Here is a 21688-nt window from a genome sequence, read left to right as displayed (position 1 = left end):
AAAGTGCTGGGATTACAGGCTTGAGCCACCGCGCCCGGCCCACTTTTTTTTTTTTAAACAGCCTCCCTCAGTCACTTAGGCTGGAGTGCAGTGGCGCCATCTTGGCTCACTGCAAACTCTGCCTCCGTGGTTCAAGCGATTCTTGTGCCTCAGCCTCCCAGGTAGCTGGGATTACAGGCGCCTGCCATCACGCCGGGCTAATTTTTGTATTTTTAGTAGAGACAGGATTTCGCCATGTTGGTCAGGCTGGTTTGAAACTCCTGACCTCAAGTGATCCACCCACCTTGGCCTCAGAAAGTGCTGGGATTACAGACGTGAGCTACCACTCCCGGCCTCTGGTGGTCCCCCTTCCCCTCCTCCTCCTCCTTTCTTTCTTCTTTCTTTGTTTTTGCACTTTTGCGTATTGTTCCAAGTGTTTTTGCAGTGATGACAGTCATCTTTATAGAAACAAAATTGTGCGTCTATGTTTTTAAATCTTAGGGCTATTGAATCCATCAGAAGCAAAGGGACCCCACACGTGTTCGGTTTGGCTGGCTCGATGTTTTTTTAATGAGTGAATTGGATGCTTCCAGTCCTCCCCAGACCGCAGCACTTACTCCAGTGGACTTCGCTCTTCGGGCCTGGGAACTGGTGATTCAGCCCCGGGCAGCTTCTGTCCCGCCCTCGCTGTGGCCCCGCCCCCTTCTCTCCGGCCCGCCCCCTCTCCTCCCTCCGCCCGCCGGTTTTCCATCTGTCGTAAAGAGACACGGCGGCGCTTGACGGCCGGCGTCGTTTGACGGCTGGAGGCAACGGAGAAGAAGAAGGAAGCAGCGGTGGCAGCTGCCGCGGCGGCTGCAGCAGGGGCCGTGGTGGGCGCCGCGGTCCAGGCCGAGGAGTGAGGCGCGGGCGGCCGGGCCGGTGGGCTGGGCGGCGGGTCCGGCGGCCGCCCCCGCGCCCTTGCCCGCGCCTGGCGGCCCGATGTGGCTGCAGCAGCGGCTCAAGGGGCTGCCGGGACTGCTGTCGAGCAGCTGGGCCCGCCGCCTCCTCTGCCTGCTCGGCCTCCTGCTTCTGCTTCTGTGGTTTGGGGGATCCGGGGCGCGGCGGGCGGCGGGCGGCCTGCACCTGCTGCCCTGGTCCCGCGGCGAGCCGGGCGCCGCCGAGCCGTCTGCTTGCCTGGAGGCGGCCACCCGCGCCTGGCGCGGCCTGCGGGAACGCGGCGAGGCGGTACCTCTGGGCTCTGGAGTGCCGGCCCTGGTGGCCAACGGCTTCCTGGCTCTGGACGTGGCTGCCAACCGACTGTGGGTGACCCCTGGGGAGCGGGAGCCCGCCGTGGCGCCGGACTTTGTGCCCTTCGTGCAGCTGCGCCCGCTGAGCGCGCTGGCTGAAGCTGGAGAGGCGGTACTGCTCCTACGGGAAGGGCTGCTGCGCCGCGTGCGTTGCCTGCAGCTCGGGTCCCCAGGTCCCGGCCCCGTGGTTCCTGGCCCCGGGCCCGCCTCCGCCTCCGGCCTTGCGGCGGGGTCCTGCCGCGACTGCGTGCTGCTGCAAGAGGACTTTCTGGCGCATCGGGGCCGACCCCACGTCTATCTGCAGCGCATCCAGCTCAACAACCCCACGGAGCGCGTCGCCGCGCTGCAGACTGTGGGGCCCACTGCCGGCCCAGCCCCCAAGGCCTTCACCAGTACCTTGGAGAAGGTCGGAGACCATCAGTTCCTTCTCTACTCAGGCCGGTCCCCGCCTACGTCCACTGGGTTGGTGCACCTGGTGGTGGTGGCTGCCAAGAAGCTAGTGAACCGACTCCAAGTGGCTCCCAAGACTCAGCTGGATGAGACGGTGCTGTGGGTGGTGCACGTCTCCGGTCCCATTAACCCCCAGGTGCTCAAAAGCAAAGCAGCCAGGGAGCTCAAGGCGCTGCAGGACTTGGCACGGAAGGAAATGCTGGAGCTTTTGGAGATGCCGGCGGCGGAGCCGCTTCAAGACCACCAGCTCCTCTGGGCTCAGCTCTTCAGCCCAGGTGAGTCCTGGCTAGCGCTTGGTCCACCCTAGATATGTCCCTCCGTGTTCTGCAGAGGTGACACTGAAGGTGATGGTGGGTGGTTAAAACTTGGGCTTGGCATTTCACTGGGGGTTGAATCTCTGCTCAACCGCTTAGTGTCTGTGACCTTGAGACTCGTCGCCTAGTCTCTGGGCCTGTATTTAATAATAATGCCTATCTAAGAAGGCTTTTATGAGACTGTAGTGAAAAATTGAGTCCAAAGGTCAGGTCTTTCTGTTATTCGTTCTAGTAGGTGGGGCCTGATTTGAGCAGAGTGAAGTGTTTTAGAGTCAGTTTGCAGAGGTGAAACCAGCAGGTGGATCCCTTGATTCTTTGCTCAGCACCAGTCGGCCTGGTGACAGGAGTGGGCTTCTTGACATGACCCCTGCTAGGCTGAGGTGGGTCCTAGCAATTGTGGCTGTAACTTGTTCACAGGGAGGTTGGAGAACCCCTTCTTTCAGCAGGTTTCAAATGCTCTTGCCTGATGAAAACTCTTCTCTTGTTGACTGTTAAAGAAAAGAAAACCCTGTTGTGGAGGAGAGAGGGGTTTTGGTTTCAAGGGTTCCGGTTGTCTGAACCCTTGTGTTTGGTTGCTCAGAGAGTTGAGTTCATTCAGCAAGTATCTAGTGAATGCTTCTGCCAAGCTGTTCTATGCAAGGCAGGTGCAGATGGGAACCAAATGAAATACCTGTTCTCATGGTGCTGGTTTAAATTCTGGTTGGGAAGAAGACAGACATTAGAAAAATGAAAATTAAAATTAAAATAAGACAGCTTTTTAGGCTAGAATGTGCTGGCTGGGCGCAGTGGCTCATGCCTGTAATCTCAGCACTTTGGGAGGCTGAAGTGGGCAAATCACTTGAGCTCAGGATTTTGAGACCAGCCTGGCATCGAACATGGTGAAACTCCATCTCTACTAAAAATACAAAAATTAGCCTGGTGTGGTGGTGCGCGCCCATAATTCCAGCTACTCAGGAGGCTGAGGCATGAGAATCGCTAGAACCTGGGAGGCGGAGGTTGTAGTTTGAACCTGGGAGACAGAGATTGCACCACTGCATTCCAGCCTGGGCAACAGAATGAGTCTCTGTCTCCAAAAAAATAAAAATAAAAAAATAAAAAGAACATGCTAAGGAGAAAAGTTTAAAATCTTGGACGGAGGGTGATTGGAGTGGGGGTAAGACTGTGGGGTGGCCAGTACTTGCTTTAGCTCCACTTGTCAGGGAGGCCCCTGTGGGGAGGAAACACTTAAGCTGAGACCCGAATGGCAAGAAGCAGCCAGCCACAGAGGGTGTTTTAGGCTTGGAGACTGCAGGAGCCAAGGCAAGCAGGTTTGGTTGAGTAGCTGGTGTGGCTGGCAAGGGGAGGGTGGTAGGAGATGAGATTAGGCCGTCAGGGTGGCCATGGCCTTGCAGTCCTTGGTGAGGACAGTGAATTTTATTCTAGGTGGGAAGCAGAGCAGAGACATGATCTGATGTACATTTTTTAAAGATCCCCCAGCTGCTGTGTGCGGAGTATAGATGGTAGTGGGCAAAAGTGGTTGTATGGAGACCAGGTCGGAGGTTTTCTCAGGAGCCCAGGTGAGAGCAGAAGGGGGCTGGAGCCAGGTTGTGATACTAGAGGCAGAGAGCCAGGAGTGGTGGCTCACACGTGTAATTCCAGGACTTTGGGAGGCCGAGGCGGGCAGATTATGAGGTCAAGAGATCGAGACTATCCTGGCCATGGTGAAACCTGTCTGTACTAAAAATACAAAATTAGCTGGGCGTGGTGGTGCACGCCTGTAGTACCAGCTACTTGGGAGGCTGAGGCAGGAGAATCTTTTGAGCCTGGGAGGTGGAGTTTGCGTGAGCTGAAATCCCACCACTGCGCTTCAGCCTGGCGACAGAGCGAGACTCCACCTCAAAAGAAAAAGAAAAAAGAAGCAGAAAAGTGCATGGACCCTGATGATTTTGGGGGCGGAGCTGCTGGGACTTCCTGTGGATTGGCTGTGGGGAGTGAGACCTTGAGGATGCCTTCTGAATGTGAGGAGCTTGCGCAGTTGCTTGGAGATAACTTGGAAAGGGCTTGGTTTGGGGCTGAAAGAGTTCAGACCACGTCAGGTGTCCACGGGGAGACAGCAAGCAGGCAGATAGCTGTTTGCGTCTAGAATTCATACAAATTTGGGGAGACATCTGCATGATAACTGATGGACGTATGGATGACACCCAAATTCATACACATTTGTGAGGTGTTATTTAAAGCTGCAGGACTAGGCCGGGGGTGGTGGCTTACGCCTGTAATCCCAACACTTTGGGAGGCCGAGGCAGGTGGATCGCCTGAGGTTAGGAGTTCAAGACCAGCCTGGCCAATATGGCGAAACGCTGTCTTTACTAAAAATATAAAAATTAGCCAGGTGTGGTGGCGTGCATCTGTAGTCCCAGCTACTCAGGAGGCTGAGACAGGAGAATCACTTGAACCTGGGAGGCAGAGTTGGCTGAGATCGTGCCACTGCACTCAGGCCTAGGTGATAGAGCGAGACTCTTGTCTAAAAAAAATAGTGAATAAATGCATAAAGCTATAGGACTGGAGAGAGAAAGGACAGACAGGAGAAGTGGCCTGAGAATGGCCTCAGCATTGGTGACTGAGCTGGCACAGGAGGTCCGACCATAGGGTTGGCACCAAGCCCTGGCTAAGTCTTTGTTCCTCTGGACTGTGGCACCAGGCCCCACTACTTTTTAACAGGATTGTAGATTTCAGGCTGACAGGCACAAGTTGGCTGTGTCAACAAGACAGGCTGACTTTCTCCCATACTTTAGGGAGACAGGCACCATTGTCTATCACTAAGGCACAACGCCTCACTCCTCTGCTGCCCTTGGTCTTTATTTCATATGCTCTGCCTCCCAGCTGTCCTTCCCCTTTAATGTGCCGTCTTCATGGTGTTGCAGGAGTGGAAATGAAGAAGATCACTGATACCCACACGCCGTCTGGCCTGACTGTGAACCTGACGCTTTACTACATGCTCTCCTGCTCTCCAGCCCCGCTGCTCAGCCCCTCCCTGAGCCACAGGGAGCGAGACCAGATGGAGTCGACGCTCAACTATGAAGATCACTGCTTCAGCGGCCACGCCACCATGCACGCCGAGAACCTGTGGCCAGGGCAGCTGTCCTCCGTCCAGCAGATCCTGCAGCTCTCTGACCTGTGGAGGCTGACCCTCCAGAAGCGAGGCTGCAAGGGGCTGGTGAAGGTGGGTGCCCCAGGCATCCTGCAGGGCATGGTGCTCAGCTTTGGGGGGCTGCAGTTCACGGAGAACCACCTCCAGTTCCAGGCTGACCCCGACGTGCTGCACAACAGCTATGCATTGCATGGCATCCGCTACAAGAACGACCACATCAACCTGGCTGTGCTGGCGGATGCCGAGGGCAAGCCCTACCTTCACGTGTCTGTGGAGTCCCGCGGCCAGCCTGTCAAGATCTACGCCTGCGAGGCGGGCTGCCTGGACGACCCGGTGGAGCTGACCTCCGCGCCTGCGGGCCACACCTTCTCGGTCATGGTGACACAGCCCATCACACCGCTGCTGTACATCTCCACCGACCTCACACACCTGCAGGACCTGCGGCACACGCTGCACCTCAAGGCCATCCTGGCCCACGATGAGCACATGGCCCAGCAGGACCCCGGGCTGCCCTTCCTCTTCTGGTTCAGCGTGGCCTCCCTCATCACCCTCTTCCACCTCTTCCTCTTCAAGCTCATCTACAACGAGTACTGTGGGCCTGGAGCCAAGCCCTTCTTCAGGAGTAAGGTAGGAAGCCGCCGTCTGGTTGAAACCCGAGGCCTCGGCCTTGCTCTCAGCCCTGTGTCTCGGGAGGGGCTGGCCTGGCGAGGGGGGGTGAGGCCTGGGCAGGAATGGGTGTCCTGATGCCCTCAGCCCTTGACACCAGAGAGAGAGAGTGCAAGCGTTTTGAGAGGAGACGACAAGGAAGGGAAAGCTGTGGAAATCCAGGTGTGAACTGATGGTCCTCTGGCTTCCCAGGGCAGCCCTCCCCTCCTCCTCCCCTGTCATAATCTCAGCATTTAAAAATAACTACAAGCTGGGTGTGGTGGCTCGTGCCTGTAGTCCCAGCTACTTGGGAGGCTGAGACGGGAGGATCCCTTGAGCCCAGGAGTTTGAGGCTGCAGTGAACGATGATTGCACCGCTACACCCTAGTTTGGACAGCAGAGCAAGACCCTGTCTCAAAATAGCAAAAAAACCAAAAACAAACAAAAAAAAAATTAGAGGCAGGGCCTGGTGGCTCATGCCTGTAATCTCAGCACTTTGGGAGGCCAAGGTGGGAGGATCCTTTGAGCCCAGAGTTTGAGACCAGCCTGGGAAGGATTAACAAGGGGCCTTGTCTCTACAAAAAAAAATTAAAAATTAGCCACGTGTGGTGGTGCACACTTATAGTCCCAGTTATTCAGGAGGCTGAGGCAGGAGGATCACTTGAGCCCACGAGTCTGAGGCTGCAGTTAGCTGTGGTTACACCACTGAATTCCACCTCAGGTGACACAGTAAGACCCTGTTTAAAAAATAATAATAATGAGGCTGGCCGCAGTGGCTAAATACTTTGGGAGGCTGAGGTGGACAGATCACCTGAGGTCAGGAGTTCAAGACCAGCTTGGCCACTGTGTATTTTTAGTACATGGTGAAACCCCGTCTGTACTAAAAATACAAAAATTATCTGAGCTTGGTGGTGCGCACCTGTAATTCCAGTTACTCAGGAGGCTGAGGCAGGAGAATTGCTTGAACCCAGGAGGCAGAGGTTGCAGTGAGCCGAGATCATGCTAGTGTACCCCAGCCTTGGCGACAGTGAGACTCTCTCTCAAAAAAATAAGTAAAATACTACGATAATAAAAATGACTGCACCAAGCCCCTAGATTGACTTGAGGTCTCTGTCTAAACTGCTGGCGAGAACCCAGCTTACCCCCGGTGCCTGTTCATGGCATGCAGAGGTCAGTCCCTCGCTCTGGGCCTCGGGCTGGAGTGGCCATCTTGTTAGCACAGGGCACAGGACAGAAGCATTCTCCTCCAGTTTCCTGAGACATCTTTGCTCCTGGAAGCTACGATTTTGGCCGTCATTGCTGCATCTTGGGATCAGCATTCCTGTTGCAGGGTGAGGCTGCCTACTGTGCCCTGCCACCCAGCCTTCTGTGCTTTCTCAGGAGAAAGATCAGCAGGGATTCTAGGGGGAGGCCTTTGCTAACAGTTGTAGAAGATGATGTTTCCCAAAGAGCTGAGCTCTCTCCCCTTCTCTTCTCTCCTCCCTCTTCCCCTGCCCCCTCCCCTCTCCTCTTTCTCCCCTCCCCTCCCTTCTCTTCTTCTGTCTTCTCATCTTCTCTTGTTAAACTGTAGTGACAGTAGAGAGGTATATTAGGCTCTGCGTCTGTGCTCCCAAGTAGTCAAAGAGCCCAGATTCCACCCTGGAGAAATGGGAAGTGCCCCATCACATCCACAGGGATGCCTCCGGCTTCTAGTTTGTGGCCAAAGACCAGGACTTGGAAAAGGAAGCAGAACTTGACCCGAAAGAGCAGAAGAGTGGGAGACAGGTCTGAGTTCCTCAAGTTTGAAGAACAGATCAAAAGTCAGATCAAAAAGGACCGTGCAGAGGCCTTCCTTGGGAGCCACCTCTGATCTAGCTGCAGTAGGACAGGCGCCACACGTGCATCGAGTAGGTTTTGCCGGCTGTTCGACAGGCGGCCGCTTTTCCCTGCTGCTTGGTGGCTTCTCTGCCCTCGCTCTTGAGTGCACCTTCGGTTCCCCCCACAGTTGGGGAGATGAGCCAGACAACCTTCATGGGGTGCTGACCAGTCTCTCCTTGATGCAGGCTCCAGCTGGGCCATGCCAGAGCAGAGCCAGTGAACACTCCATGCCAGCTCCAGAAGGGCCCAGGCCACTGAGTGTGTGGTACTTCCGCCCGGCTGGGTCAGAGCCAGGGTGTGATGCCACTGGGGTTGTCTCCGTAGCCTATTTCTGTAGCTGGCCACAGGGGTTGGCAGTGAACAATAATCACACTTGTTTTGTGAATTGAACAGGAAGATCCCAGTGTCTGAGTGAACTAACAGTCCTGCTTTCAGCCACCATTTGCACAAGACACCCAGCACTGAAAGTCCTGCTGCTAGGAGCAAGGGATCCTTTGGAAGCACCCACCCTTTGTGCCTTGTTGGGGGAAACCAGTGACGCAGAAGCGAGTGTGGATACATCAGAGTTTGCATTGGAAGGAACGAGTGTCATGTCGGGAGGGAAGGGGCCAGTGGACGTTTTGTAAGCTTTCCACTCAATAAAACGAACCTGTATGGCAAATACTTGAAATTGAACTCACTCCTTCCACTTTCCCCCTTTCTTCTGTCCCAGGAAATAGACCGTCTTTTGAAAAGACTCTTGTCTAGGAAAAGTTGTGTCCTTTTCCTAATTTAACGTGTTCTTTCTTGATGAATTTTTAATTTATTTTTGTTGGGATTTTGCTGGATGGCTTTTGCATCCACTGTAGATGGTGAGTGTTGGGGGTGATGTCCTATCTCAGCGTTCGGAGGCCCCCGAGGACCCAGGGCCTCCCAGGGTGGCTGCGCTGCCTGCGGGAGGGGCGGGTGGCACCGTCATCTTGGGATTGCACGCCCTTTCTTATGAGCCTGTGGACATCTGTGGTTTTGTACTTTGGGGCTTTGGGGGAGGTGTTTAACTTTCTAGTGATTGATGATTGTCAGACTTTGAAATACCAAAGCTTTTTTGTTCTGTTTTTAAATAAATATCTTTCAAACTTCCATGACCAGTTTGTGTGTGGTTAAAACCTCTGAAGACATCCATCGTGTTTCCCTCAGCACTAGATTTGTAGATAACATCAGAAACAGGACACCCACCCTGCCCTGCTGTCAAAACGCTCTTTCCTTTCCTGTATCTTCTACCTCTCTCAAAGGAGTCTCCCCAGAAGGTGCATTGGCAGCCACCTTTCTGCTCGCCGGGGGTTGCTGAGTGGCCCTGCCGAGTGGGTTCTTCTGGCATTACCCTGGCTCCTTCTCTGCTAAACTGTCCTATCCCCCACCTGCCCTAAAGAGCCTGGGTTCTCCTGCCCTGGGTTTTGCTGGCTATAGGACGTCAGCAAGACAAACCCCAGGTGGTCCTTCTGCAGGTTGTCTGCTGAAGCCACCATCAGATGCCTCCCCTCTGTGGGGAAGAGAAGGGAACTGTCCACTCTGAGGACCAAAAAGGGGCTGAGCCGGGCATGGCAGTATACCTTCAGGGCTGTCCCCAGCGTCCTGGCTTTTAGACTGTTCTCCCAGACAGCATTTTGAGTGGCATGACTCACCGGGAAGCCCAGTCTGCCTGCGAAGGAGCCAAATGTCTGGCCCACAGCTGATGCTTATGAGAGTAAACAGGGGGTCAGCTCTGCTCTTAGTGGCCCTGGTTCCCCAGTTGCTTCTGTCCACGCAGCACCTTCTGCCCCAGCTCGAGCAGAGCTCTGACATGTGATCTTCCAGCCATGGGCCCTGGGCTGGCTCACCTGTTGCAGATTGGGAGCCTCCTGGAGTACAATTGGTGTCATTTACAGTGTGACATTAAACTGAAAGCTGTTAGACCACAAGAGCCGCAGTTCCCATTCCTTCTTCTTGAACTTGGAACTGGGCGTGTTGTAGGCTCCCATAAATGTAAAATCTGTGTACGTGGTGCCTGAGAAATACCTATTGAATGATTAGAATGTCAATAAATTGAGGTTTGTAAAATATAGTTCTCATTTAAGTGCTCACCATACATGTTAGATATTTTACATCAACACAGCCTTTTGTGGGGAAGAGGTTGCTGGGGGTTAAGATCCCAATTTGAGAGATGTGGAGCCTGGACCCCACACAGTGAATCATTTGTCTGAGGCCACGTGACCGTCAAGTGACTGGAACGCAAACCCTGCCTCGATGCCGGTGCAGGCTTGCTCGGAGTCCCCACACAGTTCCATTTCTCCCCATGACGTGCATCTGATGGCTTCTGTGGCATGGCTCAGTGTCTGCACAGCTTCCAGTTGGCCACCGTGGTAGAGAGGAGATGCTGGCGGTCCACAGTGGAGCGAGCCAGGCACCTACCCTGGTGGGTCCCATGTGCATAGTCCAGTGGAGGCTGGCTGCATAAAGAGCCTTTTCCAAGTTGCTGTTTCAGGGCTTGAAATCTGGTGTGAAAAATTTAATTGTGTGCTATCCGAAACTTCCCAACAGCCAAAACATTGGTTCAGAAATGTGTTCACTCCCTGAAAAATCTACCTGCACCCCATATCTCTGCCCCATCTCACATCCCTGCAGTCACCTTTTTTTTTTTTTTTTTTTTTTTTTGAGATGGAGTCTCATTCTGTTGCCCAGGCTGGAGTGCAGTAGGGCAACCTCAGCTTACTGCAATCTCTTCCTCCCAGGTTCAAGCAATTCTCCTGCCTCACTCAGCCTCCCGAGCAGCTGGGATTACAGGCGTGAGAGATGCCATCACACCCGGCTAATTTTTGTATTTTTGGAAGAGACGGAGTTTTACCATGCTGGCCAGGCTGGTCTGGAACGCCACACCTCAGGTGATCTGCCTGCCTCTGCCTCCCAAAGTGCTGGGATTACAGGTGTGAGCCACCGCGCCCAGCCTCTCAGCTACCTTGACACCTGCCATTTGGGCAGCAGCCAGCTCTGCATAGGTGTGAGTGTCCCGGCAGCACCAGCGTCAGCCACTCTCTCTGTCATCTTTTGGAAGCTGCCATCATTTGGGCATATGTCGCCTTGAAGCATGTGAATGGTAACACTGCTTGGGGTCACCCTTCAAATTGTTCACCCGTGAACAGTTCTGAGGCACATTTTATTCTGCTGCTCAGAAGGTACTATGGTTTGGATATGGTTTGTTGAAATGTGGTCCTCAGTGTGGCAGTGTTGGGAGGTTGGGCTTTGTGGGAGGTGTTCGGGTCAGGAGGGTGGATCCCTCCTCAATGCCCTGGTCCCCTCTCAGGAGTGAGTTGAGTTCTTCCTCTTGTGGGAATGGATTAGTTCCCAAGAGAGCAGGTTGTTAGAAAACCAGGAAGCCCCTCGGGTTTTGCCTCTTCACTTGTGTCTGCTCCCCTTCAACCTTCTTCACCATGCTATGAGGCCGCAAAGAAGCCAGGCAGATGCTGGCACCATGCCTTCGAACTTCTCAGCCCGCAGAACTGTGAGCTAAATAAACTTTTCTTTATACATTACCCAGCCCCAGGTATTCTGTTACAGCAACATGCCATGAACTAAAGCAGAAGGTCCCCATAGGATCCGGCCCCAGGTAGGAGACCCAGGCTAAGACACTACCCAAGAGGCCTATGGCTCCTCCGGAGGACTTCTCCAGGAGGAAGTGGGATTCTCCGTGGGCACTGGCATGGGCTTAATTGTGTCCCCTTCTCAAATTTCTTTCTTTCTTTTTTTTTTTTTTTTTTTTGTGAGACAGAGTCTCTGTTGCCCAGGCTGGAGTGCAGTGGCACAATCTCAGCTTACTGCAAACTCTGCCTCCCGGGTTCAAGTGATTCTACTGCCTCAGCCTCCTGAGTAGCTGGGATTACAGGCATGTGCCACCATACCTAGCTAATTTTTATATTTTTAGTACAGATAGGGTTTCTTCATGTTGGTTAGCCTGGTCTTGAACTCCTGATCTCGTGATCCGCCTGCCTCAGTCTCCCAAAGTGCTGGAATTACAGGAGTGAGCTACTGCGCCCAGCTTGTCCTCAAATTTCTATGTTGAAATTCTTTTTTTGGGATAGGGTCTCACTCTGTCACCCAGGCTGGAGTGCAGTGACGTGAACATGGCTCACTGCAGCCTCCACCTCCTGGGTTCAGGCAATCCTCCTGTCTCAGCCTCCCAAGTAGCTGCTGGGACTACAGGTTTGCACTATACATCTGGCCAGTTTTTGTGTTTTTTGTAGAGATGGGGTTTTGCCAAGTTGCCCAGACTGGTTTCAAACTCCTGAGCTCAAGTGATCCACCTGCCTCAGTCTCCCAGAGTGCTGGGATTACAGGTGTGAGCCACCATGCCCTGCCTCTGTGTTGATGTCCTAACTTCCAATCTGCTAGAATCAGGAGGTGGGGCTTTTGGGGGGTTCTTAGGTCCTGAGGGTAGAGCCCTCATGAATGGGATTAGTGCCCTTCTAAGGGGGACCCCGGAGAGCTGCCTCACCCTCTTTCTGCCATGTGAGAATGCAATGAGAAGACAGCAGTCTGCAGCTGGAAAGAGGGGCCCCACTAGAACCCAACCATGCTGGCACCCTGATTTCAGACTTCAGCCTCCAGAACTGTGAGAAATCAGTTTCTGCTGTTTTGAAGCTGCCTGGTCTGTGGTATATTGTTAGAGCAGTCAGCGCTGACTAAGACGGGCATATTCTTCTAGCGGAGAAATGGAACTTTCTCTGGGTGATAACAAACCAAGAATACAGAGAGTCATAGGACCACGGATAAGGCTTTTTTTTTTTTGAGACAAGGTCTCGCCCCATCACCCAGGCTGGAGTGCAGTGGCACAATCACAGCTCACTGCGGCCTCAACCTCATGGGCTCAAGCAATCCTCCCTCCTCAGCCTCCTGAGTAGTTGGGACTATAGGCACATGCTACCATGCCTGGTTAATTTTTTTGTATATTTTGTAGAGACGAGGTTTCACCAGGATGGTCTCAAACTCCTGAGCTCAAGCAAGCCACCCACCTCAGCCTCCCAAAGTGCTGGGATTACAGGCATGAGCTGCTGTGCCTGGTCAAATAAATCTTAGGCTATTTTTGGTGTAAGAGCTTTTCGATCGTGGTGCAGGTGGATCGCTTGAGCTCAGTTTGAAACCAGCCTGGGCAACTTGGCAAAACCCCATCTCCACAAAAACCAGCTTCTGGCCGGGTGCAGTGGCTCACACCTATAATCCCAGCACTTTGGGAGACTGAGGCAGGAGGACCAGCCTCAGTGATATAGTGAGGCCTTGTCTCTACGGAAAATTTTATAAATTAGTTGAGCATGGTGGTGGCGTGCACCTGTGATTCCAGTTACTTGGGAGGCTAAGGTGGGAGGATCACTTGAGCCCGGGAGGCAGAGGTTGCAGTGAGCCAAGATTGTACCACTGTACTCCGCTATGTGACAGAGTGAGATACTATTTAAAAAAAAACCCAAAAACCCACAAAACCAAAAACTGGTTAAACAAAAGGAAGAGTATTGGTTCACATAACAGTGTAGCTTAGTTAGAGCTTCAGGAACGGTTTGATCCAGGACTAAGTGACTTAGGGATGTTATTAGTATCTCTTAGCTCTGTTTCCCATAGATTGGCTTCCATCCTCAGTCTGGCTACCCTTATGGTAACAAAAATGGCCACAATTATCACAAGCTTGATGCCCTCCTAGCATTAAACCCAGTGGAATCCAAGTCCTCGTGTTCCTATCCAAAAAGCTGAGACTCACCTCTGCACAGCACAGCCTTGAGTCAATCACTGTGGCCAGGGTGAAGGGGATATGCTAATTAGGGTAGGCTGATCAGGCCATCTCAGAGCTGGGGTAGCATCAGCCTCCAACCACTAAGCAGACACTAATGGGAGAGGAGCAGCTTCCCAGAGGAACTTGTGAGAGCTCTTACCATGGATGAGGGAGAACAGGTGCTTGGCAGCACAGTACAGACCTCCAGGATTCCTGCAAGGTGAGTGTCAGTCCTGTTTTCCAGATGCGGAAAGTGAGGCTCCCAGATGACAAGCCATTAAGCCAAAGTCATAATCTGTGGAGTCAGGGAGGCGTCCCCAAGTCTGTCCAGCTCCAAAACTAGATGCTCCCACTATTAGCCCAAGTGATGGCAGACACATTTTGGAAATGGCCACCTGCCTATGTTTCCAGAAGCAGCATCAATGCCTGCCAGGCTGGGACGTTTTTCCTTTTCATCCGAAGACTCTCTGGGCAAGGCAGGCTTGAGAAGCCTCTGAAGGACAGGTGGGACATTGGTGGACGGCACTTACTCCCAGGCTCATTTACCTGGTGTGGGGAGCTCAGCCCTGGCGTGAGACCGAATCCTCTCTAGGACCTTTTTTTTTTTTTGATACGGAGTCTCAGTCTGTTGCCCAGGCTGGAGGGCAGTGGTGCCATCTTGGCTAACTGCAACTCCCACCTCCCAGGTTCAAGTGATTCTCCTGCCACAGCCTCCCAAGTAGCTGGGACTACAGGTGGGCACCACCATGCCCAGCTAATTTTTGTATTTTTTAGTAGACATGGGGTTTCACTATGTTGGCCAGACTGGAGGAATCTTTTTTGACTAGAACACAAAGGGGAACAACATAGGCATACCTCAGCGAATGCAGCCTGCAGGAGAGACAGAGAGACGAGAAACGATGATAACTGCAGTCAGCGTGTGGGACTATGGAGCTAGGACATCCAACCTCCCCTTGAAAGTCAGAGAGGGCTTCCTGGAGGAAGCTGAAGCCTCCAGTTTGGAACCTGAAGGATGACGGGAGTCAGCCAAGCTAAACGTTTGGTGGAGAACCCGAGTGAATGAATGCACAGAGGTGGGTGGGTGTAAGGAAGCCAGGGAGCCTCTATTTTGAGATAGAGTCTCTCTCTGTTTCCCAGGCTGGAGTGCAGTGGTGCAAACATGGCTCACTGCAGCCTCGACCTCTTGGGCTCAAGGGATCCTCCCACGTCAGCCTCCTGAGTAGCTGAGACTACAAGTTGCATGCCACCACACCCAGCTAATTTTAAAAAAATGTTCTGTAGAGACGGGGCCTCACCATGTTGCCCAGGCTGGCCTCAAACTCCTAACTCAAGTGATCTTCCCGCCTCAGCCTCCCAAAGTGTTGGATTACAAGTGTGAGCCACTGTGCCCACATCACTGACCTCTTAGGACAAACGGTGGGCTCTGGCCTTAATTCATGGCAACAATGACATTAGAGATCATCATTCCTCCTATGGATGTATCCCTTCTTCTCCCTGATTACCCTCATAATTTTAGCCAATCTACACCTTCCCTGAAAACCAAAGAACGATTTGTCACCATGTTTTACAAAGTACAAACTGAGCCCCGGTGAAAAAGAGTGACTTGCTAAAGGTCAAAGAGAGGTCACTCATGGAAGTCATTACCTCTGCTAACACCTTGTGATGACTAATATGAAGTGTCAACTTGGCCGAGCGCGGTGGCTCACGCCTGTAATCCTAGCACTTTGGGAGGCTGAGTCAGGTGGATCACCTGAGGTGAAGAGTTTGAGACCAGCTTGGCCAACACAGTGAAACCCCGTCTCTACTATACAAAATACAAAAAATTAGCCAAGCATGGTGGTGGGTGCCTGTAATCCCAGCTACTTGGGAGGCTGAGGCAGGAGAATCACTTGAACCTGGGAGACCAAGGTTGCAGGGAGCTGAGGTCATGCCACCGCACTCCAGCCTGGGCAACAAGAGTGAAGCCATCTCAGAAAAAAAACGTGTCAACTTGATTGCTTTGAAGGGTACAAAGTATTGTTTTGGGGTGTATCTGGGTGTTTCTGGGTGTTGCCAGAAGAGTTTAACATTTGAGTCAGTGGACCGGGACCGGAAGCCCCCCTGCAATCGGCTGCCAGCACAGTTGGAAAAAGCAGGCAGAAGAGGATGGAAGAAGCCGACTTGCTGAGTCCCCGGGCTTCATCTTTCTCCGGTTCCGGACGCTTCCTGCCCTTGAACATCAGACTCAAAGTTCTTCGGCTTTTGGACTCTTGGGCTTACACCAGTGGTTTGCTGGGGGCTCTCAGGCCTTGGCCACAGACTGCAGGCTGCACTGCCGGCTTCCCTACTTTTGAGGTTTTGGGACTGGGACTGAGCACCACTGGCTTCCTTGCTCCTCAACTTGCAGACAGCCTATATGATGGGACTTCACCTTGTGATTGTGTGTCAATTCTCCTTAATAGACTTCCTTTCACATATACGTAGACCCCATTAGTCTGTCCCTCTAGAGAACCCGAACACACAGGCGGAGGGGAGCACTGAAAACCCGGGCCAGGGATCAGCGTGACTGCTCCGTGGTCGTCCCGGGAGACGGCAGCAAGGGGCAGGCGAGCTCGTGAGAAAGGCTGGGGCTTCTCTCAGAGTAAAAGCTTGGAAAGAGGCAACTACACGGCATTCCCAGGGGCCGGGCGCAGTGGCGCACGCCTGTATCCCAGCTACCTGGGAGGCTGAGGCAGGAGACTCGCTTGCACCCGGAAGGCGGAGGTTGCAGTGAGCCGGGATCGCACCACTGCACTCCAGCCTGGGAGGTAAGAGCGAGACTCCACCACAAAAACAAACAAAACCTTTTTCTTGTTATGTAAGCCATAAATACATACACATACTATGTGCCCACAAACATTAAAAATCCAACATTTAAGACAAAACAAAAACAACAGAAAACCTTTTCCTGAGCAGTCCCTAGGCTTCACCATTTGGCCCAAACTGGAGCTTGAGTGCTGAGACTTTATTTGCATACCCACAATGCATTGCACACAAAATACTATTCGTCTTTAAAATTACTTTCCCCCTTTTCTCCTTTAACCTATCGTTCCTGAAACCGAGATTGCTATTCCAGAATTAACTGAGGAAAAGGAAATCGTCTGAAGAAAAAGGCAGAAGTCAGCATCTGTTTTGGACGGAAAGAAAGTTACCATTACCCTGTTGGGAGTGGCAATTATCTGAGAACTGAGTGCCGAGTTAAGTACGTTTTGGTTTCTTTTCAGATCGTGTAGATTTTTCGCCTTTTACGGGAGATTTCGGTGGAGAGGAACGACTGTGAGTCTGATTTTTTGAGGTCTTGTTTGAGTGTTTTAAAGTTAGAAGAGGTAGGAGTGTCACTGAGCGGCTCAATAAACTAAACAATCACAAATAACACCGAGCTCTCATTAAAGAAAATGTTTCTCTCTAGCGTTTAGCACCACCAGAACTTTTTTGTGGGGCCTTGGAGAAAAGGAAAGTTACTACTGGCTTGACTGTCTGGGTTTGGAGCCGCTGGGACGGGGCTGACTGTGGGCCATTGCCTGAGGAGCTGAGCCTGGGGTCAGGGGTTTTTTTGTGTTTTGCTTTTTTGAGACAGAGTATCGCTCTGGAGTGCAGTGGGGCGATCTCGGCTCACTGCAACCTCCGCCTTCCTGGTCCAAACGATTCTCCCGCATCAGCCTCCCAAGTAGCTGGGACTACAAGCGTGAAGCCACTACGCCAGGCTAATTTTTGTATTTTTAGTAGAGACGGGGTTTCACCATATTGGTCAGGCCGGTCTCGAACTCCTGACCTCAGGTGATCCAACCGCCTCGGCTTCCCAAAGTGCTGGGGTTACAGGCGTGAGTCACCGAGCCCGGTCTTGGGTCAGAATAATTTGCGACGGATTTCCTCCCTCCTTTACCCGGGCAGAGACCCTCTAGTTTTCCTGTCCCTTACTCAACCTCTCTCCCCTAGAATCTCCCAGCATTAGCGGGGCTCACACCTACCTGGAAGCATGACTACATTTCCCAGTCTCCCTTGCGGTCGAGACCTAGCCAGCTGGAAAGAGTGGTTGGAAAATTCATTTCGTCTTGAGTTTACCCTAACCGGTTGGGTCTGGGAATGACGAGCTGCGCGCCCGGCACCGCTCCTCCAGGTGGGGATAACTGGGTGGGCAGAAGCGCCCTCGGAGCAGCCTTCTTCGATTCTACATGAAGAAGCCGGCAGGAGCAGCGGGGAAGCTCACCCGAGTCCTTGCTTTATTTGATGGGATAGTCCAGCTGTCCCCAGCCTTTCTGGCACAAGGGACCCAGTTCGTAGAAAATTTTTCCAAGGGTGGGGGAAGGTTGGAGGATGTGGACTATTTCAGGCTAAAACTGTCCACCTCAAATCATCAGGCATTGGATTTTCATAACGAGCGCGCACCTGGATCTCTCGCGTGCGCAGTTCGCAATAGGGAAAATCTAATGCCCGTAATACCCCACTGATCTGACGGGCTGGAGCTCGGTTCGGCTATTAACGCTCGTCTGTCGGGCGGTATCGTGGATCAGAACCTGGGGGTTAGAGAATCCCACGCACAACAGCAACATTGAAGATCAAAAAACAAAACAACTGATACGTTCCTCAGTTGTAGCCACAATTTTTACATAAAACTACTAACTCGAATCTATTTTTAAACCACCGAAATAAGCTTTGCTAAAAAGCAAAGCCTCAAAAAATTAGTTTAAAACTCAGAGTTGTTCCTCTCCACGGAAATCTTTAGTAAAAGGCGAAAGATTTATACGATCTGAAGAGAAACCAGAGTATAACAACCATCCCTCGGCACTCAGTTCTCGGGTAACGGCTACTCCTAAAAGGCTAATGGTAACGTTCTTTCCATCCAAAAGAGATATTGCCTTCTGCCTTTTTCGTCAGATAATTTTGGCGCAGCAATCTTGTTTTGAGGAAAGATAGGTTAAAGGAAAAAGAGGAACGTAATTTTAAAGACGAAAAATTATTTTTGTGTGCAATGCATTGTGGGTATGCAAATAAAGTCTCAGCAGTCACGCTTCAGTTTCCGGAAATACCTTAAATGGTTCATGCATTTTAGCACTGCGCCTGAGGCCACCACCGGGGGGCAGAGCGGAGCTTGGTCCTAGAAGAAAAAGTGACCTTATCTGTTGTATTTATAGTGGGCGAGCTATTAGGTCAGTGCAAAAGTAATTGCGGTTTTTGCCATTTAATTGCAAAATAAAGCTAATAAGTAAACAATTCTTTTGAACTTAAAAAAAAAGTTAAAAAGAAAATTATCTTAGCTGGATTCTGGCTCACCCTTGTAATCCTAGCACGTTGGGAGGCTGAGGCGGGCTGATGGCCTGAACCAAGGGGTTTGAGACCAGTCTGAGCAACATACCGAGATCCTGCCTAAAAAAAAAAAAAAAAAAAAATTGTTGCGCTTCTAGCCACTCCAGACCTACTGAAGCCCTGGGGATTGGGCCCAGCCACACTGGCTGTGAACTCATCCTCCACATGATTCCGATGGAGGCTACACTGAGAACCTCTGTTGGGGAACTGTTCTGGCTGAAATATGGAGAACGAGAAGTTTGGGAGACACATTAATGGCTGAGCAGGGGAAAGCCTGGGAAAGGCTGTGATGTGAGGAGACAAAAGGCCAGGGGAGGCCCCCAGGGGATGGTGGCATAAAAGGAGGGGCAGTACAGGAGCCTGTGAAAGAGATTAGGGAAATTCAGGGAGGAAGAAAATCTGGACTGGAGACCAAACAGAAAAGGGCAGAGAGAGAAGTTTCCTGGCAGGGGGTGGTGGCTCACGCCTGTAATCCCAGCACTTTGGGAGAGAGGAGGGAAACAGTAGGTGGGGAGCTGCAGGAGACGGGGAGGGGCGGGAGATGGGAGGGGCGGGAGGGGCAGGAGATGGGCGGGGCGGTAGCTGGCTCCGTGGTTGCAGAAGGGAAGGAGGAGCCTTGCAGGTGCCTCCCTGCAGTGATGTGGTCCTTGGAGCCGCGGACCCCTCCCCCCTGGCCCCATTCTCTCACTCCCCTGCAGCCCCTCCTTTGCTGGCCACTCTTTCCCTCCATCTTCTCACCTGGGAAGAACCCAGGCCCCTGACTTTCCAGCCTCTGCCCTGTAGCAGCTGGACTGCTGGAAAAATCCCACAGCAAGGGAACCTCCAATACACACCTCCACTTCACCTGTTTCTCTGATTGGCTCTATACCACCCCACCCCCACAAGATATCCCTTCTAGGCTGAGCACGGTGGCTCAGTCCTGTAATCCTAGCACTTTGGGAGGCTGAGGCAGTTGGATCACCTGAGGTCAGGAGTTTGAGACCAGCCTGGACAACATGGCAAAACCCCGTCTCTACTAAAAATACAAAAATTAGCTGGGCATGGTGGTGTGTAGTGGTGGGTGCCTGTAATCCCAGCTACTCAGGAGGTTGAGGCATAAGAATCACTTGAACCCGGGGGGGGGGAGGTTGCAGTGAGCAAGATCGCACCATTGCACTCCAGCCTGGGCGACAAGAGCAAAACTCCTTCTCAAAAAAAAAAAAAAAATACAAACAACTTATTTTAACCCTTCTCTCTCCCCAACTTCCTCCTCCGCAACTCACTGTCAGTCCATGACATCCCAGGGGCTTCCTCGAGAAACCAGACGCCCTCATCTTCCCTGCCCCAGCTCTACCAGCCGCATCTGTCTCGTTTTCTGCCTCCTCCCATGAGCATTCCTCCTCTTAGACTTTGGAACCCCAACTCCACAAAGCAGCACCCTCTGTGTCCCTCCCACCGTAGTCTGAATGTTGTGGCCCCTCATACATCCACAGGCTGGAATTTAAGCTCCAAGGTGATGGTATTGACAGGTGGGGTGTCTGGGAGGTGATTGGGTCATGGATGGAATCAGTGTCCTTATGAAAGGGTTTGAGGGGGGCCGGGCGCGGTGGCTCACGCCTATAATCCCAGCACTTTGGGATGCCGAGGCGGATGGATCACAAGGTCAAGAGATTGAGATCGTCCTGGTCAACATGGTGAAACCCCGTCTCTACCAAAAATACAAAAATTAGCTGGGCATGGTGGTGCACGCCTGTAGTCCCAGCAACTGGGAAGGCTGAGGCAGGAGAATGGCTTGAACCCAGGAGGCGGAGATTGTGGTGAGCCGAGATCGCACCATTGCACTCCAGCCTGGGTAACAAGAGTGAAACTCCGTCTCAAAAAAAAAAAAAAAGAAAAAAAAAAGGTTTGAGGGAGCGAGTTTGTCTGTTTCACCCCTCCAGTAATGTGAGGACACAGGGAAGGTGCCGTGTGTGAGGAATGGGCCTTCATTAGACAGCAAATCTGCTGTTGCCTTGATCTTGGACTTCCCAGCCTCCAGAACTGTGAGCAATAAATACATTTCTGTTGTTTATACATTATCCAGTTTAAGGTATTTTGTTATAGCTCCTGAACTAGGACACCCCCCTACTGGCTCATCTTCTAGTCGGATAAATAGGCTTCCTCATTTCCTGACCTGAGAGAGAGAGAGAGAGGGGTGAAGTGGAAGGGGGGAAGGAAGAAAGACTCCCTAGACCTCATCACCATCAGCCACAAAGCACTTTTACTTTATATTTCTATTTTAGAAAAAAATCTGATGGCAATCTCTTTATGAAAAAGGGTCGGGCAAGGTAGCTCAGGCCTGTAATCCCAGCACTTTGGGAGGCTGAGGTGGGCAGATCACCTGAGGTCAGGAGTTCAAGACCAGCCTGGCCAACATGGTGAAACCCTGTCTGTACTAAAAACACAAAAATTAGCTGGGCATGGTGGTGGGCGCCTATAGTCCCAGCTACTTGGGAGGCTGAGGCAGGAGAATCACTTGAACTCAGGAGGTGGAGGTTGCAATGAGCTGAGATCATGGGGTTTCACCATGTTGGTCAGGATGGTCTCAATCTTTTGACTTCGTGATCTGCCCATCTCAGCCTCCTAAAGTGCTGGGATTACAGGTGTGAGGCACCATACCCGACCCAACAACAGTAATATTTATAATCAGAAGAATAAAAGAGCAATGATATTGAAAAGGGAGGGAAAGAGAGAGAGGTAAGGGGAGCCATGTAGAAAGCAGAAAGAGCTCTCAAACAGGGGCATCCAACTGCGGAGGGGTCAGAAGCTCAGAGGGAAGGTAAGGGCCCAAAAGTGGAGTGGGGGGTCTTTCTGATCTTACATAACATCACCTGGGCCCTTTGGGGGGCTGCAGTTTGCAGTAGCTCTGGGGAGCACACCTCAGCCCCAAGTCCTCACCCCTATTTTCCCAGCTCTCTGCTCT

At 52.2% G+C, this 21688-nt stretch overlaps 1 protein-coding gene, 1 non-coding gene and 1 pseudogene across 3 annotated transcripts; 2 read left to right on the top strand and 1 right to left on the bottom strand.

Annotated features, from left to right (window-relative positions):
* Positions 1–772: 772 nt before the first annotated feature.
* Positions 773–8777, top strand: KIAA2013 (KIAA2013 ortholog). 2 transcript variants are annotated; one of them, XM_032300426.1, is made up of 3 exons: positions 774–1990; positions 4930–5783; positions 8052–8777. In XM_032300426.1, the coding sequence occupies exons 1-3, from the start codon at positions 958–960 to the stop codon at positions 8067–8069; spliced, it is 1905 nt and encodes a 634-aa protein (XP_032156317.1). In that variant the 5' UTR covers positions 774–957; the 3' UTR covers positions 8070–8777. The 2 variants fall into 2 exon arrangements, with proteins under 2 accessions (XP_032156316.1, XP_032156317.1); XM_032300425.1 differs by lacking the exon at positions 8052–8777 and having other exon boundaries at positions 773–1990; positions 4930–6248.
* Positions 8778–16647: 7870 nt separating this feature from the next.
* Positions 16648–16754, top strand: LOC116566687 (annotated as a pseudogene).
* A 1338-nt stretch (positions 16755–18092) lies between these two features.
* LOC116566685 lies at positions 18093–18210 on the bottom strand. The gene has a single exon (XR_004275968.1). It is a non-coding gene; the product is annotated as a U5 spliceosomal RNA (small nuclear RNA).
* Between the last annotated feature and the right edge of the window lie 3478 nt (positions 18211–21688).

The sequence above is a fragment of the Sapajus apella genome, unplaced genomic scaffold (assembly GCF_009761245.1).
Source record: "Sapajus apella isolate SASKATOON/1434 unplaced genomic scaffold, GSC_monkey_1.0 scaffold43, whole genome shotgun sequence".
Lineage (NCBI taxonomy): Eukaryota > Metazoa > Chordata > Mammalia > Primates > Cebidae > Sapajus > Sapajus apella.
This window is presented reverse-complemented; position numbering and strand designations above follow the sequence as displayed.

Bases quoted from the DNA above. Each gene is read 5' to 3' on its own strand.
- KIAA2013 (XM_032300425.1), top strand. From the start codon at position 958: ATGTGGCTGCAGCAGCGGCTCAAGGGGCTGCCGGGACTGCTGTCGAGC. The intron at 1,991-4,929 runs GTGAGTCCTGGC...ATGGTGTTGCAG, and splicing joins GGCTCAGCTCTTCAGCCCAG to GAGTGGAAATGAAGAAGATC.